The 20,910-nt window shown below is 38.3% G+C and overlaps 1 protein-coding gene across 1 annotated transcript in view; it reads right to left on the bottom strand.

Moving 5' to 3' along the window:
• Nucleotides 1-20,910, bottom strand: part of LOC111148005 (ALMS1, centrosome and basal body associated protein) — a 217,390-nt gene that overhangs the window by 151,258 nt on the left and 45,222 nt on the right. The window contains 7 exon segments of the mRNA XM_022504335.1: nt 3,439-3,546; nt 3,548-3,573; nt 4,626-9,042; nt 9,322-9,490; nt 9,629-10,023; nt 10,156-10,640; nt 10,771-11,349. Coding sequence (XP_022360043.1) covers nt 3,439-3,546; nt 3,548-3,573; nt 4,626-9,042; nt 9,322-9,490; nt 9,629-10,023; nt 10,156-10,640; nt 10,771-11,349 — 6,179 coding nt within the window.

Below are 20,910 nucleotides of genomic sequence, written 5' to 3'. Positions count from 1 at the left end.
GAGAGGCCAATTGAAGAGGCTAAATTCTGTTTTAGTCCAACTATATGACATATTAAAAGTACAGAGAAAGCAGAAAGATCAGCAGTTGCAGCGAAAGTGGGAAGAGGCAGAATTAGGGTGGTGAAAATACTCTGTATGATATAGTGATGGATACATGTCATTATACATTTGTCTAAACCCATAAACTATATAACACCAGGAGTGATCCCTAATGTAAACCAAGGACTTTGGGTTATTACGATGTATCAATGTAGGTTCATCAATTGTAGCAAACATACTACTCTGGGGAGGGACGCTGACAATGCCAGTGGAAGTGCATGTGCAGGGCAGGGGGTCTATGGAAAATCTCCCTATTTTCCTCTCAATTCGGCTGGAAAATTTATTTTTTTAAAAGATTTTATTTATTTATTTGACACAGAGAGCAAGAAAGAAAGCACAAGCAGGGGGAGCAGCAGACAAGAGGCAGAGGGAGAAGCAGGTTCCCCTATGAGCAAGGAGCTCGATGTAGGGCTCGATTCCAGGCCCCTGGGATCATGATCTGAGCCGAAGGCAGATGCTTAACCAACTGAGTCACCCAGGCACCCCTTGTTGTGAACTTTAAACAGCTCTAAAAACTAAAGTCTTTTTTTAAAAAAGTTGATACAGTATTAAAATAAACACTGGAATTCATTCTGCCATGATTCAACAACTGAACATTTTCCCCTATCAGTTCTATACAAACACTGGTAAATGACACTTTAATCCTAAATAGTTCACCACCACATCTGCTAAGAATAGGGACACTCACCTGTCATAAAACCACACTACTAATATCACACCTAGGAAATACTCCATACCATTTCCTAACAAGTCAGCTACTTTTCTTGGAAGATAAATCTGAGAGACAAGGACTTTTCTATCTTGTTCACATCTAATCTATTTAAGATTTATAGACATCTTCCTAGAAAATCAGCCAATTCATGAGAATTTTAAATCTAATTTAAAAAAGAGGTATATATTATATTTTCTTATGACTTTAAAACTTCTCAATGGTACAATTAGCATACTCCTCTTAATTTATAACATCGAATTATTTTCTTGTAATCTTCTAGTTAGAGGCTGCCTATTGATGTGGAATTTTTCTAAGCCTGAACTCTAAGTGGTAATGTTCAATTCTATTATTTTCCTGTTTTCTAGTACATTAGTTGATCCATTTGATTTTATAATTTCTTTCTTACTACTTTCTTAGTTTGGCTTGTTTTACTTTTACTCTTAGGTTTGTTTTATGATTTTCTTTATAAACTTAAGAGATACTTTCTGACTTCAAACTTTTCCTGTCTTCAGAGGTTACCAAACAGAAAAGGGAAAAGAAAGGAGGGAGCATCCTGCTAAGAAGAGACAGTAAATCTATACATACAAAGTGAATTTTGTTATCATAGTTTGATCTGAGTAGTTAATGCCAGCAAGCAATGTAACAGGGTATCTTTAGGAGCCTACAAAATGTAATTTGTTGTCCTCTGCACTTCTGTGGACTAAAGGGCAGTAAGGTAAATAAACTTGTGGTTTGGAGTTGTACCTGAACGTAAAAATTAGTTCCTTGACATAGAAAACAAATAGCAAAATGACAGAAGTAGGTCATACCTTATCAGTAATTACTTTAAATGGATCAACTCAATCAAACATCAGGGATTGGCAGAATCAAAAAAAAAAAAAAAAAACCATTATTCAACTATATACTATCTCTAAGAGACCCACCTTGAGGAAATTCTGACATAAGGTACAACATGGATGAACTTGAAGACATTACGCTAAATGACATACACTCATCACAAAAAGCAAATACTGTTATGATTCTACTTATATGAGGTACTTAATTAAAATCAAGGGTGCCTGGGTGGCTCAGTCTGTTAAGTGTTTGCCTTCAGCTCAGGTCACAGTCCCAGAGTCGCAGGATGGAGCACCAAGTCCGGTTCCCTGTTCAGCAGGGAGTCTGCTCCTCCTCCTACCCCTCACCCCACTCGTGCTCTCTAAAATAAATACATTTTTTAAAAAATCTTAAAAAAAAAAATCATAGGGGTGCCTGGGTGGCTCAGTCAGATAAACATCTATCTTCAGCTAAGGTCATGATCCCAGAGTCCTGGGATCAAATCCCACAGTGGGGTCCCTGCTCAGTGAGGAGCCTGCTTCTCCCTCTCCTTCTGCTGCTCCCCCTACTTGTGCTTGCTCTCTCTCTGTGTGTGCCAAATAAATAAATAAATCTTTAAAAAAATCATAAAGACAGAATGGTGCTTGCCAGGGGCTAGCAGGAGGGTAGAATGGAGAGAAATTATTTAACAAGTACAAAGTTTCACTCTTGTTAGATGAAAAGAGTTTCTGGAAATGGGATGATGGTGGTGATTTCAAATATATATATAAATCTAAAATCCAATCTAATTTATAATTTTAAAAAACTTTTCAAAAAGAGATAAGCCAAATAATTATGCTGTATCACTGACAAAAAATTTTCTAAAAAACTATGAATTAGGCCATAAAGTCTATGCATTATCAATTTTATAGTATTAATAGTAATGATAATAATTGCCGATTATTGAGAACTAGATACCACATATTCCACTAAGCATTATCTCATATAACCCACATCAAAACCCTGTAAGACAGGTATTACTGTACCCCATTACTATTCATGAAAGCAGACCAAATGACGTATCCACAAGAGAACAAACTATGATATAGTCTTACACTAGAATACTTACAGTACTAAAAATGAATAAACTAAAACTACACACATTGACACAGAGGAATCTCAAAAACCCAAGTCTGTGTGAAAAATGTAATTCTCAGAATATATATACCATATAATTCCGTCTATTAAAGAAATTAAAACTATACTGAACAGCAAGAGAAAATAGTACATGTCGGGATGAAGACACAAAGGACTTCAATGGTATTTGGTAACATTCCATTTTTCAAGTTATTGGGCCAATATATATAGGAATTATTTTTATTTTCTTTATTCTTTATATGTTTCATATATATTTGCTTTACTATGCATCAAATAGTTCACAACTGAAGCAAAATAAGTACTATTAAAAAGAAAATCATTTAAACATAAGCTATTATAGCTCTATGTTCTTAAGTAGATAATATATATCTGAATATGGCTGGACTTCATCTGTACCCCAAGTTATCACCTTCATGAGAAAATACAAATGACAAGGCAAATTTATTCTTATTTTCCTAAGGAGATAATTTCTTTTTTCAATAGATGAGTTTGGAAGTAATCAAAAACTACTGAACCTAATACTTAAATATTAATTTTGAAGAAATAAGACTTTTAACACTTTATCCAAAGACTATTAATGACTCAGCCCATGTCATCAATGCCCAAGTAAGAGATACTAACTCTACATTGCCCTTTCTTTCACATTTTCTCTCTTCATTTCTAGATTTCTTTTATACCTTGGACAAGTCAGTTGTTCTCTCATGAGCAAACAACTTTGCTTTGATCTCTTCTACTTTTCTCCTGTCATCTTCATTTAATTCTGAAATGGAGTAGCCACATTCATGAGGCCAAATTTAATTTCAGATTCCAGGCTGAAAAGAAAATATAAAAACACTTGAGATAATGCAATGCAAAAATGATAATTTTCAGTGATTACAAGAGCACAGAAACCCATCAATACATCCAGCTAAATGCTACCACAATACTTACCAAAATGTGTTCTCAATTATATTACGAACAATTATAAGTTCTTAAGAGCAATCATTTCACTGAAAACTGTGATTTTTAAAAAGCCACATTCTACAGATATTTCTCCAAAGCAGCCCCTTTAACCATGATTTTCAATTATTTTTATCTTAATCTTCTTTCCAATCAGGATGGTCCCTTTCCCTGCCCTATTAGGTCCTGCTACAGTTACTGCTGCTTCCATGAGAGCTGATACTTAAGTTTTCTGGAGTCAGAATATATGTAAGTGATAAAAGGAACAGCATAGGTAGTTCATCTCAAGGGAAAACTTATAAACAAATCAGGGAGGCCTGAACTGTTAGTTGTAAGTTGCTCTCTAAATATATTCCTTACTTTGTCTTAAAAAAACCTTTTTAATGGCATTCTACTATTAGAGACTAATGGGATTGGTAAATATCCTCTTTCAAAGCTCCAACCCAAGTTTTAGTGTAAAATACTTGTTTTTTCTAACGTCGAAAATACGCTCTAAGAATTTTATTAGAAAAGGAGAAATGTGTATATAGTTTTATGATAGTTTGATTTAGAGCAGAGCAAATTGTTTTCATTTTTTTTTTCTGCCTCCAAAATAGAATACTGTAATAGAATAGAATACTGTTTGAGATATAGAATTAAGGAAACAGAAGAACTTCAGGAATCTGAAAACCCAAGCTATCTTCTTACTCTCCTTCAGGCTTTAGAAACTATCTAAGACCCTAAACTTAAACTAGCACTATTAATACTGTGACTTAGTTACACTATTGGTTAAATGGACTTACTCTGGATTACGGTGGGAAATGTAATCATTCTAACAGTCCTACAGGAATATAAATTCAGACTCCACAAATACTTAACTTTAAATAAATTAAAGTATGATGTTTATAAGCTTAACCTCCCTTTATAACAAATTATCAGTTCCTACCTCGTGCCCGTACTCGACATTCCTCTTCTTCTGCATTTCGGAGTATTTGTTTAGCATGATTCAATGACGATTCACATTTCAGAAGGTTTCTGACATGTGCAGCCAGTGAATCTACACTGCTACCACCAGCATCATCACTCTCCAGCACACCTTCTTCCTCTCTACTATCTGTCAAGCTTGTCTTGGGTGAAGCATATGGAAAGAGGTTTAGAAGAACATCAGAAACTGACTCCAATGAATTACTGTCCCACGAGCAGGTGCTGGCATCACTACTTGAATCACTTTTAATGATAGTCATCATAGGTATAACAATTTTATTCCCAGTGGTTCCACTATACCCTTCAGGCTCAGATCTCATTACAGATTTGGCTGCTCTATATTGCCGAAGGGTTTCATCTACTGCCACTCTGGCTTTGCTTTCTGCTTCCCGTAGAGGACTTCTAACTGTAGTTGAACTAATGAACTCCCAATTCTCAATGCCTCTCTGGCATTTCAGATTTGCCTGGGTGCTAATATCCTTCTGTATGCACTTGTTGCTTGGGCTTTCTTCTGTAAATGGCAGACTCTGAGGCAAATCACCATTAGGTTCATCAGCTGTGAGGGGTTCTTTGAAGCAAACCACCTTCTTAGATTGTATAAATGAAATATCATTAACATCTCTGAAAGGGACAAGGGGAGCAGAAAAATTGCATCGTTTCAGTGCTATATTTTCTGCCTCCATTAAAAGGGTCCGAATCTCTCTAAGCGTTTTGGAACCACTGCTTGTATCTGGAATTTCCTCAGACCCAACATCTTCAAAACCTGAAGATTCTGGTTTACTTATTACAACTCTACCATCAGTCTGAGAACTTAAAGGCATATTGTTTGAGATAACACTGGAGTTTGAAGAATCCAAATTATCTATTAGCATTTGAACATGGTCTGAAACAAGTTTCTGCTTCTCACTATGTGAATAAGTTCCAGAGGTAACTGTTGATAACCCAGTAATCTGATCAACTTGCCCAACACCCCCTGAGAACATCAGAGCATCTTGCATTACATGTCTATCTGGAAAATTCTGTTGATAGAATATATTTGGTTTCTGTCTGTGTGAAAAGGAACTAGAAGGAACTGTTGGTGACAGACTTTTCTGGTCAGCTAGTACAGGAATTGTTGAAACCTTCAGTGCATCTTCAGCTAGATGTTTGTCTGGCAATTCCTGTGGGTAGAAATTATTAGATTTCTCTCTGTGGGAATAGGAACTAGAAAGAGGTATTGGTATCCCAGAGTTCGCATCAGTTGGTTCAGAGATAGGTGAAATTTTCAAAATATCCTCACTACAATGTCTATCTGGCAGTTCTTGTTGAAAGAAAATACTGGGCTTTACTCTCTGAGAATAGGAATTACGAAAAACTGTCAGTAATGGAGTTGTGTGGTTATCTGGTCCAATCACAGCTGAAATTTTGGGCTTTTCTCCTTGTGAGTAGGAACTAAGGGGAGCTGTTAGTAACTCAGTGTTTTGGTCATCTGGTAAAGTCACAGGTGAAAGCTTGAGTTTCTCTTTATGTGAGCAAGAGCTAGAAGGTCCTACTGGTATCTCAGTCTTCTGATCAGCAGGTCCAGGAAGAGCAAAAATCTTTAAAGCTTCTTCAGTAACAGCTGGTAACTCCTGCTGTTTAAAAATACCATCCTTCTCTCTATATGAGTAGGAACTAGAGGGAATTATATGTATCCCAGTCTTCTGGTCACCTGGTCCAGAAACAGCTGAAACTTTCAGAGCTTCTTCAGTAACACCTGGCGACTCCCTCTGGTAAGAAAAGATGGGGCTCTCTCTATGTGAATAGGAAGCAGAGGACCCAAATCGTATCCCAGTCTTCTGGTCAGCAGACCCAGGAGCCCCTAAAATTTTTACAATACCTTCATTAGGATCTGGCAACTCCTGCTGGTAAGAAATGATGGGCTTCTCTCTATGTGAGTAAGGAGTAGAGGTTACTACTGGTATTCCAGTCTTCTGGTCACCTAGTCCGGGCACCCTGAAAACATTTAAAGATGCTTCAGTAATATCTGGAAACTCTTGCTGATAAATGATGGGCTTCTCTCTATGTGAATAAGAAGCCGAGGTAACTGTTGGTTTTCTGGTCTTCTGATCACCTGGTCCAGAAACAGCTGAAATTTTCAGAGCTTCTACAGCCAGCTGATCGTCTGACAAGGGTTGTTGGTACAAAATACTGGGCTTCTCTCTATGAGAGTAAGAAACAGAAGATACTGTTGGTATCCCAGTCTCCTGATCAGCTGGTCCAGGAGAAGGTGAAACATTCAGAGCCTCTTCAGTGAGAGGTCTATCCGATAAGGCCTGCTGATAGAAAATAATGGGCTTCTCTCCAAGTGAGTAGGAACTTGAAGGTACCGTTGGTATCCCAGTCTTCTGATCACTTGTTCCAGAAACAGCTGAAACTTTCAGAGTCTCTTCAGTTAGATGACTGCCTGATAACTCCTGCTGGTAAAAAATATTAGACTTCTCTCTGTTTGAGTAGGAACTAGAAGGTTCTGCTGTTAACCCAGTCTTCTGATCAGTTGGTCCAGGAACAGCTGAAACTTTCAGAGCCTCCTGAGGTACCTGGCCATCTATCAAGCTCTGTGGGTAGAAAATGATGGGCTTCTCTCTAGGTGAGTAGGAACTAGAAGGTTCTGATGGCAACCCAATCTTCTGATCAACTAGTCCAGGAATAGCTGAAACTTTCAGAGCCTCCTGAGACACCCGACTATCTGTCAAGCCTTGTGAGTAGAAAATAATGGGCTTCTCTCTATATGAGTGGGAACTGGAAGGTACTGATGGCAACCCAGTCTTCTGGTCAGGTGGTCCAAGAACAGCTGAAACTTTCAGAACCTCCTGAGGTAACTGACTATCTGCCAAGCCCTGAGGGTAGAAAATAATGGGCTTCTCTCTATAAGAGTAGGAACTGGAAGGTTCTGATGGCAACCCAGTCTTCTGGTCAGCTGGTCCAGGAATCGCTGAAACTTTCAGAGGCTCCTGGGATACCTGACTGTCTGCCAAGCCCTCTGGGTAGAAAATAATGGGCTTCTCCCGCGGTGAATAGGAACTGGAAGGTTCTGATGGCAACCCAGTCTTCTGGTCAGCTGGTCCAGGAATCGCTGAAACTTTCAGAGGCTCCTGAGATATCGGACTGTGTGTTAAGCCCTGGGGGCAGAAAATAATGGGCTTTTCCCTACATGAGTAGGAACTGGAAGGTTCTGATGGCAACCCAGTCTTCTGGTCAGCTGGTGCAGGAATAGCTAAAACTTTCAGATCCTCCTGGGATACCTGACTGTCTGCCAAGCCCTCTGGGTAGAAAATAATGGGCTTCTCCCACGGTGAATAGGAACTGGAAGGTTCTGATGGCAACCCAGTCTTCTGACCAGCTGGTCCAGGAATAGCTGAAACTTTCAGAGCCTCCTGAGGCACCTGGCCATCTGTCAAGCCCTGTGGGTAGAAAATAATGGGCTTCTCCCGAGGTGAATAGGAACTGGAAGGTTCTGATGGCAACCCAATCTTTTGGTCAGTTGGTCCAGGAACAGCTGAAACTTTCAGAGCCTCCTGAGATACCAGACAGTCTGTCAAGCCCTCTGGGTAGAAAATAATGGGCTTCTCCCACGGGGAGTAGGAACTAGAAGGTTCTGGTGTCAACCCAGTCTTCTGGTGAGCTGGTCCAGGAATAGCTGAAACCTTCAGAGTCTCCTGAGGTACCTGGCCATCTATCAAGCCCTGTGGGTAGAAAATAACGGGCTTCTCTCTAGCCGAGTAGGAACTAGAAGGTTCCGATGGCAACCCAGTCTTCTGGTCAGCTGGTCCAGGAATAGCTGAAATTTTCAGAGCCTCTTCAAGTAACTGACTGCCAGGCAAGGCCTGATGGGAAAAAATAATGGGCTTCTCTTGTGGTGAGTAGGAACTAGAAGGTTCTGGTGTCAACCCAGGCTTCTGGTCAGTTGGTCCAAGAACAGATGAAACTTTCAGAACCTCTTGAGGTACCTGGCCATCTGTCAAGCCCTGTGGGTAGAAAATAATGGGCTTCTCTCTAGCCGAGTAGGAACTAGAAGGTTCTGATGGCAACCCAGTCTTCTGGTCAGCTGGTCCAGGAACAACTGAAACTTTCAGAGCCTCTTCAAGTAACTGACTGCCAGGCAAGGCCTGAGGGGAAAAAATAACGGGCTTCTCTTGTGGTGAGTAGGAACTAGAAGGTTCTGGTGTCAACCCAGTCTTCCGGTCAGTTGGTCCAGGAACAGTTGAAACTTTCAGAATCTCTTGAGGTACCTGGCCGTCTGTCAAGTCCTGTGGGTATAAAGTAATGGGCTTCTCTCTAGGTGAGTCAGAACTAGAAAGTTCTGATGGCAACCCAGTCTTCTGGTCAGTTGATCCAGGAACAGCTGAAACTTTCAGAGCCTCCTGAGACACCTGGCTGTCTGTCAAGTCCTGTGGGTATAAAGTAATGGGCTTCTCTCTAGGTGCGTAGGAACTAGAAGGTTCTAATGGCAACCCAGTCTTCTGGTCAGCTGATACAGAAACAGCTGAAATATTCAGAGCCTCTTCAAGTAACTGGCTGCCTGGCAAGGCCTGAGGGGAAAAAATGGGCTTCTCCTTAGATGAGTAGGAAGTAGAGGATACTGTTGATTTTCCAGTCTTCCAGTCAGCTGATACAGATATGGCTGAAGCTTTCAGAGCCTCTTCAGTGCAATGAGTATCTGTCAAGCCCTGAGGGTAGAAAATAATGGGTTTCTCTCTATGTGAGGAGGAAGGAGAGGGAACTACTGGTATTCCAGTCTTCTGGTCAGTGGGTTCAGAAACACCTGTAACTTTTAGAGCTTCTTCAGGCAGATGACTGTCTGGCAAGCTCTGTGGGTAGAAAATAAAGGGCTTTTCTACATCCGAGTAAGAAGAAGTTATTGTTGATATCTCGGTCTTCTGGTCAGTAGGTTCAGGAACAGGTGAAACTTTCTGAGCCTGTTCAGTTAGAGAACTGTCTGTCAACTCCTGTTCGTAAAAAATATTGTGCTTCTCTCTATGTGAGTAGAAATTAGAAGCTTCTGATAGTAACCCACTATTTTTTTCAGCTGGTTCAGAAGCAACTGAAACTTTCAGAGCCTCTTCAGATTGATGACTGCTTGGTAAGACCTTCTGGTAGAAAATACCAGGCTTCTCTCTATGTGAGTAGGAACTAGAGGATACTGCTGGTATCCCAGTCTTCTGGTCACCTGGCCTAGGAGCAGATGAAGCTTTCAGAGCCTCTTCAGTTAGAGAACTATCTGGTAATACCTGCTGATAGAAAACATTGGGCTTCTCGCCAAGAGAGTAGGGCCTAGAGGGCACTACTGGTATCCCAGTATCCTGGTCAGCTGGTCCAGGAACAGATGGAACTTTCTGAGCCTGTTCAATTAGATGACTATCTGGCAACTCCTGTTTGTAGAAAATACTGGACTTCTCTCTACGTGAGAGGAAAGTAGAGGTTGGTATCCCAATCTTCTGCTCAGTGGATCCAGGAGCAGAAAATTTCAGAGCCTGTTCAGTTAGATGACTTTCTGGCAATGTCTGTTGATAGAAAATAGGGGGCCTCTCTCTGTGTGAGTAAGAAGTAGAGGGTATCCTAGTCTTCTGGTCAGCTGGTTCAGGAAGAGCCACAATTTTCTGAGTCTGTTCAATTAAATGACTATCTGGCAAGACCTGTTGGTAAAAGATATCGGGCTTCTCTCCAAGTGGGTAGGAATGTGAAGATAATGTAGGTATCCCAGTGTTTTGATCAGCTGGCCCAGGAACAAATGAAACTTTCAGAACCTGTTTAGTTAGATGACCATCTGACAACTGTTGCTGGGAGAAAATAATGTGCTTCTCTCTTCGTGAATAGGAACTAGAAGGAACTATTGTCTTTTCAGTCCCCTGGTCAGCAGATACAGGAACAGCTGAAATTTTCAGAGTCTCTTCAGTTAGATGACTGTCTGGCAAGGTCTGAGGGTAAAATACTATGTTTCTCTCCACGTGAGTAAGAACTTGGAAGGACAGTAGGTATGCCACTCTTCTGGACAGGAGAACCAGGAACACCCGAAACTTTTACAGTCTCTTCAGTGAGATGATTGTCTGGCGGTGCCTGCTGGTAGAAGATATTATGCTTCTCTCTACGTGAGTAGGAACTTGGAAGGACAGCAGGTATGCTAGTCTTCTGGTCAGAAGGATGAAGAACACCCAAAACTTTCAGAGCCTCCTCAGTTAGATGACTGTCTGGCGGGGCCTGTTGGTAGAAGACATTATGCTTCTCTCCATGTGAGTAGGAGCTTGGAAGGACTGTAGGTATGCCACCCTTCTGCACAGCAGGACCAGGAACAGCCAAAACTTTTAGAGCCTCTTCAGTTAGATGACTGTCTGGTAAGGCTTGTGGGTAGAAAATATTGGGCTTCCCTCTTTGTGAGTAGGAACTAGAGGGTACTGTTGATATCCCAGTCTTCTGGTCAGCTAGTTCACTAACAGCTGAAAGTTTTAGAGTCTCTTCACTTATCTTACTATCTACCGGTGCCTGCTGGTTGAGTGTATCAGTATGCTGACCAACAGTATTCTCTTGAGGAGACCTTAAAGCCAACTGAGGAAAGTCCTCGGGGAACAAGGATAAAAGAGATCCAGTATCTGAATCTCCAGCAGTAGCAGTGATGCCTGGTTTCGAGTTGGAATGAGTAACTTCAGGTATGCCTCCTTTAGAAGTATCTCCTAAAAAAAGAGACTTATTAATACTAATATGTTTTTTAATTAAGAAATATTTCTTTTATGCATAAAAGAAATAAAGCCTTCCTTCCTTTGACCTTTACACTTCTAGTAAAGAATCCTAAGAAAAGTCATCAAAGGAGACAAATATTTACAAAGATATTAATTATAAAGCCATTTACAACAGCAAACTAATGTAGACATAATTTAAATATTCAACGATAGAGTAATGTTTAAAAATAGCAGCATATCCATTTGATATGATAGGTGGATCTTTATTAAAATTGGGATTTTTAAAGAATTTTTTTAAAAGATTTTATTTATGTATTTGACAGACAAAGAGATCACAAGTAGGCAGAGAGGCAGGCAGAGAGAGAGGGGAGGAAGCAGGGTCCCTGCTGAGCAGAGAGCCCGATGAGGGGCTCGATCCCAGGACCCTGAGATCATGACCTGAGCCCAAGGCAGAGGCTTTAACCCACTGAGCCACCCAGGCGCCCCGGATTTTTAAAGAATTTTAACGTGATGGGAAAATGCTATCCAGTCTGGATTTTAATTTCACCCTAGTTACAACCTAATAAGTTAGCCTGTTATTGTGCCATGTATGCCATTAAAAGACATGCGACTCCTCAATCAGAGACAAAATACTTCATTCCATGGCATAGCAAAGGATCTTCAACTTATTTTCATGGGTTCCCCTATCCCTTGAGTCTTACAATGGCAATGCAATATGGCCCAGATGGATGCTATGCAAGCAGTGGGTTTTAAATGATTCTTCTAGTAAATGCGCCTTCAGAAAGATATGTTTGTTAACTATATGAAACTATAAAGTGTGTAAAGATTACACTAAAGATTCTGAACTTAACTCTAAATGGCATGAGTTGATAAATTGGAACTGACCTATACTGCAGAAATACAGATTCAAGATGAGTAGGAACAGAATGCAAAAGCATAAGTAGTATTATCTAACAGAACTTTTTGCAACAACAGAAATTTCTGTATTTGTACTGTCTAATCCAGTACTTCTAAATCTAAATGTCAGTGGGAAGTAAATGACTGCAATAGAAATGATAAGATTTGACAAGATATGCATTCATCCATTTGTTCATTCAAAAAATAATTAATGTTTACTATGTGCCAGTCACAGTTCTAGATATAGGAAATAGGGCAATAAACAGACAAAGTTTACACTCTAATTCTGCCTTACAAAGCTTACATTCTAATAGTAGGAAGCAGACAAAAATTGATAAAACATATGGGATGTTAGATGATGGCAAAATGGTTGATATATACAAGTATTATCTATACAGCTCTTCCTCAACTTACAATGGAGTTACATCCCGATAAGCCCATCATAAGATGAAAACATGTAAGTTAAAAATACATATAATAATCTCACATACGAAATATCACAGCTTAGCCTCACCTAACTTAAACATGCTCAGAACATTTACACTAGCCAAAAATTGGGCAAAATTACCTAACACAAAGACTATTTGATAATAAAATGTTAAGTATCTTGTTACTGAATACTATACTAAAAGCAAAAAACAGAATGGCTGTATGGGTAGAGAATCGTTGTAAGTGTATCAGGTTTTTACCATTATAATCATGTGGCTGACTGGGAGTTGTGGCTCACGGCTGCTACCCAACATCACAAAAGAATATCATACCACATATGGCTAGCCTAAGAAAATGGCAAAATTCATAAATTGGAGTATGGTTTCTACTGAATGCACATGATAAAGATGAAAATCCTACATCAGAGCATCCTAAGCTGGGGACCTTCAGCACTTTACACATAAAGAAATTAAGTTTCAAAGATGAAGATATAAGATTGCTTCTCAATATGGAGATCTTACTAACTTGCAGATTCTGATTCAATAAGTCTACGGTGGGGGCGCCTGGGTGGCTCAGTGGGTTAAAGCCTCTGACTTCAGCTCAGGTCATGATTCCAGGGTCCTGGGATAGAGCCCTGCATTGGGCTCTCTGTCAGCGGGAAGCCTGCTTCCCTTCCTCTCTCTCTCTGCCTGCCTCTCTGTCTACTTGTGATCTCTATCTGTCAAATAAATAAATAAAATTTTTTAAAAAATTAGGTCTAGAGTGGGATCTGATATTTTGCATTTCTAACAAAATCCCTAGTGATGTCCCATACTTTTGGTCCTCAGACTACATTTTGATTGGTAAAGAAATACAACTTCTCCAGAGTTCTACAGTAAAAGACAAAAACAGGTACTTTAACCTTTTAATTCTAACTCCAAATTCTGAGCTCTTTTTACTGAATTATTAGTTACTGCTATTCTAAACTCAATGATGAGCTTCAAAAAAGTAACTAAATATAGAATTAAATGGGTTGAGGAGTGAATTATAAGGTAAGGAAGTACATTATCAAGTATTAACTCTTCAGGAAAACTAAAGGAGAAGGGATGAATGTAATCTGCACAGTAACTTGAAAAGGAATAGAAGTTATGGAAAGTTATGGAAAGTGAGAAAAAAGGACTCAAGAAATTAATAAAGCAGGACAGATTAACAAAGTGAACAACAAATGGCTCACAGAGGAAATCAAAAGAGAAATCAAAAATACCCTTGGGGTTATGGACATTGGGGAGGGTATGTGCTATGGTGAGTGCTGTGAAGTGTGTAAACCTGGCGATTCACAGACCTGTACCCTTGGGGCTAATAATACATTATATTTTAATTAAAAAAAAACCCTGAAAAAATGAAAATGGAAATACAATATACCAAAACTTATGGGGTACAGTTATAGCAGTTCTAAAAGGGAAGTCCATAATGATAAATACCTACATCAAGAAATAAGAGGATCTCAAATGAACAACCTAACTTTACATCTTAAAGAACCAGAAAGAGAACAAACAAAGCCCAAAGCCAGTAGAAGGAAGAAAACATAAACCAGAGCAAAAACAAATGAAGGAGAAACTAAAAGGACAATAGAAAAGAAAAAAGATCAATGAAACAAAGATCTGATTCTTTTAAAAGATAAATAAACTGACAAATCGTTAGCTAAAATCACCACCACCGCCACCCAAAGAAACCCAGAGAGGACACAAATAATAAAATACAAAAATGGAAAAGGAAATATTGCAACTGATATCACAGAAATATAAAAGATCATAAAAGACTTTCTACAAATAATTTTACATCAACAAATTTTACAATCTAGAAGAAACATATAACCTACAGGACTGGATCATGAAGAAATAGGAAATGTGATTAGACCAATTACTAGTAAGGAGATTGAATCACTAATCAGAAGTGTCCCAACAGGGGTGCCTGGGTGGCTCAGTGGGTTAAAGCCTCTGCCTTCGGCTCGGGTCATGATCCCAGGGTCCTGGGATCAAGCCCCACATCGGATTCACTGCTCAGCAGGGAGCCTGCTTCCTCCTCTCTCTCTGCCTACTTGTGATCTGTGTCAGATAAATAAATAAATAAATCTTTTAAAAAAAAAAAAGTGTCCCAACAAATCAAACTCTAGAACCAGATGGCTTCACTGGTGAATATTCTACTGAATATTCAAATAATTTACACCAAAATACCTCAAATTCTTTCAAAAAATAAAAGGGAACACTTCCAAACTCATTTTATAAAGCCAGCATTACTCTAATACCAAAACCAAACAAGGAAATTACAAAGAAGTAAAATTATAAGTCAATGCCCCTAATGAACAGAGATACAAAAATCTTCAACAAAATATTAGCAGACTGAATTCAACAATACTTTAAAAAAATCATATAACATTATTAAGTGGGCTTTATTTCAGGAATGCAAGGACAGCTCAATATCTGCACATCAATCAAAATGATACACCAGTATTAACAATGAAGGATAACAATCATGTGATCAGTTCAGTGGATGTAGAAAAAGCAACTGACAAAACTCAACATCCATTCACAATAAAAACTCTCAATAAAGGGGGTGTTGAGGGAACATACCTTAATATTACGAAGGCCATATATAAAAAGCCCACAGCTAACATTACCCTCAACAGTGAAAAGGTGAAAGCTTTTCCTCTAAGATCAGGAACAAGATAAGGGTTCCCACCCTCACCATTTTTATTCAACATAGTATTGGAAATCCTAGCCAGAGCAATCAGGCAAGAAAAGCGGGGGTGGGGGGGTGGGGGGGGGGAGTGGAGAGAAAGGCATCCAAATAGGCAAGGAAGAAGTAAAACTGTCTCTGTTTACAGATGACATGGTATTACAAATGGAAACTCCTAAAGACTCGACCAAAAAACTGTCAGAACTAATAAATTTGGTAAAGTCGCAGGATACAAAATTAACATATAAAAATCAGTTATGCTTTTATACACTAATAAAGAACTATTAGAAAAGTCAAGAACACAATCCCATTTACAATTACATTAAAAAAAACCGCTAAGAATAAATTTAACAAGGGGGTAAAGATCTGTAAAAGACATTGATGAAAGAAGTGGAAAAAGACTCAAATAAATGGAAAGATAATTTACACATCTGAGAAGCTCAATGAACTCAATGTAGGATAAACACAGAGATCCACACAACATCATAATCAAAATGTTGAAAGACTGAGTATCTTGAAAGCAACAGGAGAAAACAAATCAATACAAGGCAATGTTAATAAGATCAATAGTTGATTTCTCATCAGAAACAATAAAGGCCAGAAGACCATGGAAAGATATATTCAGAGTGCTAAAACAAAAAAGATTATCAGGGGTGCCTAGGTGGCTCAGGGTTAAGCCTCTGCCTTCAGCTCCAGGTCATGATCTCAGGGTCCTGGGATCAAGCCCCGCATCAGGCTCTCTGCTCAGCAGGGAGGTTGCCTCCCCCCACCCCCTCCTGTCTGTCTACTTGTGATCTGTCAAATAAATAAATCAAATCTTAAAAAAAAAAAAATTATCAACCAAACATTATAAATTCAACAAAACTTCCAAAAGGATGAAATAAAAACATTCCAGGTATATAAAAACTGAGAGAATCTGTTGGTAGCAGAACCATCACACAAGAAATACTAAACAAATTCTTCAGGCTGAAAGCAAGTGACACCAGACAGTAATTTGAATTTACAAAACAAAGCAAACAGTGCTAGTAAAGATAATTATGTAGGTAATTACAAAAAGACAGCATATTTACATATTTCATTTCCTTTCTTCTCTTAACTGATTTTAAAAGCAATTTTACACAAAACAATATGTATTTAACTATATTAGTAGGGCTATCACATATAGAAATGTAACATATTTGACAATGAAAATCAAAAGGAGGCAAATGGGAGCAAAGCTGGAGTGGAGTAAGGAGAAGACTGGATGGTAACAAATCCACAGGAACAAATAAAGAGAATAAAAAATGGTAAATCAGAAGATTGATATAATAAACTCTAAATACTTGCTCTCCTTACTTCTCTCAGCTCTGTAAAAATACAAAAAATTATAAAAATAAGTTTAATAATGTAACATTAATAATGTATTCTTGCATGTTTGTAACACATATAGGTATAATACATATACCAGTAATAGCACACACAAAAGAGAATAGAACCATATAGGAGTTTCTGTATTACACTACAATTAAGTTAGTATAAATCAGGTATATATTCTAATAAGATAAATTCTGTAAGCCCTAGAGCAATGACTAGGATATAACTTTATTTTTTTTAAGATTTTATTTATTTATTTGACAGAAGGAGAGAGATCACAAGTAGGCAGAGAGGCAGGCAGAGGGGGAGGGGGATGCAGGCCCCCCGCTGAGCAGAGAGCCTGATTCATCCCAGGACCCCAGGATCATGACCTGTCCTGAAGGTAGAGGCTTAACCCACTGAGCCACCCAGGTGCCCCTAGGATATAACTTTAAAAATTAACTAGAAAATAATTTTAAAAATTAAAATGTGATACTAGAAAACATTCACTAAGTCCAATAAAAAGCAGGGAGGAACATAACAAAAAAAAAAAAAACAAGAAACATGGAAAACAAAAAGTAACCCAGCAAATATATATCCAATCTTAATAATGACATTGAACATGAGTTGATTAACAGTCACATTAAAAGGCAAAGACTGGGGGCATCTGGGTGGCTCAGTGGGTTAAAGCCTCTGCCTTCAGCTCAGGTCATGATCCCGGGGTCCTGGGATCGAGCCCCGCGTCGGGCTTTCTGCTCAGCGGGGAGCTTGCTTCCTCCTCTCTCTGCGTGCCTCTCTGCCTACTTGTGATCTCTGTCTGTCAAATAAATAAATAAAATCTTTAGGGGGAAAAAAAAAAGGCAAAGACTGTCAGTCTGGATTTAAAAAAAAAAAACAAAAAACCATGAGATCCAACTATAAAGCTGTTTACAAGAGATACACTTTAAGATTTTTATTTTTAGGGGCGCCTGGGTGGCTCAAGTGGGTTAAAGCCTCTGCCTTCGGCTCAGGTCACGATCCTGGGGTCCTGGGCTTGGGCCCCTGCCTCTCAGCCTACTTGTGATCTCTGTCTGGCAAATAAATAAATAAATAAAGTCTTAATTTTTTTTTTTTTATTTTTATATATTTGCCAGACAGAGATCACAAGTAGGCCGAGAGGCAGGCAGAGAGTGGAGGGAAGCAGGCTCATTGCCGAGCAGAGAGCCGGACACGGGGCTGGATCCCAAGACCCTGGGATCGTGACCTGAGCCGAAGGTAGAGGCTTTAACCCACTTGAGCCACCCAGGCACCCCAAGAGATAACACTTCTGATTAAAAAAAAACAAATAGGTTGAAAGTAAAGGAATGAAAAACATATGCCATACAAGCAGCAAGCATAAGAACTGAAGTGACTATACTGATGTAAGAGAAAACAGACCTTAAAACAAAAAATGTTACTAGAATTAAAGGGCAACCATTTGTAACAACAAAAAGGTCAATTCATCAGGAATATACAACAATTATAAACATAAATGCACTTAATATCATAGTCTCAAAAGATATGAAGCAAATAAGACAGAAAAAATGATAAAACAAACAATTACAGTTCAAGATTTCAATAGCTTACTTTCAAAAACAGAGAAAACTAGGCAGAAGATCAACAAGGATACAGAAGACTTGAACACTATATGCCCACTAGAACTAAGAGACAAGTATAGAACACACCACCTAACAACAGCAGAATACACATTCTTCTCAAGAGTAAACCATACATTCTACAGAATAAACTACACACTAGGACATAAGAGCAAGCCTGAGTAAAATGTAAATGAACTAAAATCATACAAAGCAGGTGTTCTCCAACAAAAATGGAATCAAATGAGATATTAATAACAAAAGGAAAGTCAAAAATAAGTGGAAATTAAACAAGACATACCCAAATAACCACAGCGTCAACGAAAACAAATTGCAATAGAAACTTAAAAATATTTTAGATGAATTAAAACAAAAACACAAGAAACAAAAACTCTGAGCATGCCACTAGAGTAGTGCTTAGAAATTTCTAAATGTAAACACCTATATCAAAAATAAAGTCTCGGAGTACCTGGGTGCTCAGCTGGCTAAGGGTCTGCCTTCAGCTCAGGTCGTGGTCTCAGGGTTCTGGGATCAAGCACCACATCAGGCTCCCTGTTCAGCAGGGAGTCTGCTTCTCTCTCCCCCTTTGCCCCTCCCCACAGCTCATGTGTTCTCTCTCTCTCTCTCAATAAACAGATGAGAAATCTTAAAAAAAGGTTTCATATCAATAACCTATTCTTTCACCTCAAGAAATAGTAAAAAGCACAAACCAAAGCTGAAGTGTGAAAGGAAGGAAAAAATAAAGACTAAAATGGGAACAAAACAGAAATTTAAATGTAGAGAAAAGAGATCAGAAAAAGTAGAGAAACCAAAGTTTATTTCTTTGAAAAGATGAACATAATTGACAAAACTTGGCTAGACTCACTAAAAAAAGAAAGAGAAAATTCAAAATATCGAAATCATGAATGAAAGAAGGGATATTACTACCAATCTTCCAAAATAAGAAGGATTATAAGCAAATACCATGAACAGTTATATGCCAACAAATTAGATAACCTAGGTGGAATGGACAAATTCCACAAAGGACACAAATTATGAAAACTGATTCATGAAAAATATAAAATATAAATACTTATAGCAAGCAGAGAGATGGAATTAGTAATTTTAAAACTTCTACAAAGAGGCAGGCAGCCTTCACCCAATAAAAACTAATCCTTTACAAACTCTTTCAAAAACTAGAAGACAACACATCTCATCCCAACTTGTGACATTAGCAAAACTAGAAGAGACAACGCTTCTCATTCCAACTTGTGACATCAGCGAAACTAGAAGAGATAATGCTTCTCACCTCAACTTGTAACATTAGTATTATTCTTGCGCCAAAGCCAATAACAAAAATCACAACAAATGTACACACCAATACCCACTATGAATATAAATACAAAAGTCCTCAAAAAATTACTTGCCAAAAAAATCCAACAACATACAAAAAGAATTATATGCCATAACCAAATGGCATATATAACCAAGATTGCAAGGTCGGTTATATGAAAATTAACAATGTACTATATTATGAGAATATAAGACAAAAACCATGTGATCATAATAAAAGAGGCAGAAAAAAAAAATCTGACAAAATCTAACACCCTTATATGGTGACATGATAAATATGCTCTAAAAAATACAAATAAAGGGGAACTTCCTCAACCTGATAAAGATAGTCTACAAAAATCCCACAGCTAACATCATACTTAATGATAAAAGACTTCATATCTTTCTACAAAGATCAGGAAAAGACAAGGATGTCTGCTCTTGCCACTTTTATGCAACACTGCACTGAAGGTTCTAGTTGGGGGCAGTTGGGAATCTGAAATATATAAAAGGCATCCATGTTGGAAAGAAAGAAGACTATATATGAAGATGATGTGGTCATGTATATAAAAATTATAAGAAATCCACACAAAAATATATTAGAGGTAATAACAAATAGTTCAGCAAGATGGCAGCTATACAATTTACAAAATTCAACTGTATTTCCATACACTAGCAATGAATACTCCAAAAATGAAATTAAGAAAACAGTTTCTTTTTCAACAAAAAGATTAAAATACTTAGAATTAAGTTAACAGGGGCGCCTAGGTGGCTCAGTGGATTGAGCCGCTGCCTTCGGCTCAGGTCAGGATCTCAGTGTCCTGGGATCGAGCCCCTCATCGGGCTCTTTGCTCAGCGGGGAGCCTGCCTCTCTCTCTCTCTGCCTGACTCTCTGCCTACTTGTGATCTCTCTCTCTGTCAAATAAATAAATAAAATCTTAAAAAAAAAAAAAAAGAATTAAGTTAACAAAGGACTGCAAGGCTCATACACTGAAAACTACAAAATATTGTTGAAAAAAATAAAGAAAACCTAAATAATGAAAAGATGTCCCATATTTATAGATCAAAGCATTTAATATAAAATGGCATTCTATCAAAGGAAAGACAACGCACATTCACAGATCTAAACATTTAATATTTACTGATTCCCTTCCACTGTTTTTCATCCACCACATCCACCCACTCAACAAATCCCTCAGCAAAACTGAGGATCAACCTATAACTCAATTTCTGCAGTCTTGAGTTTTAGAAGAGAAAA

This window comes from Enhydra lutris, unplaced genomic scaffold (genome assembly GCF_002288905.1).
Source record: "Enhydra lutris kenyoni isolate GAN:26980312 unplaced genomic scaffold, ASM228890v2 scaffoldscaffold18, whole genome shotgun sequence".
Classification (NCBI taxonomy): Eukaryota; Metazoa; Chordata; class Mammalia; order Carnivora; family Mustelidae; genus Enhydra; species Enhydra lutris.
This window is presented reverse-complemented; position numbering and strand designations above follow the sequence as displayed.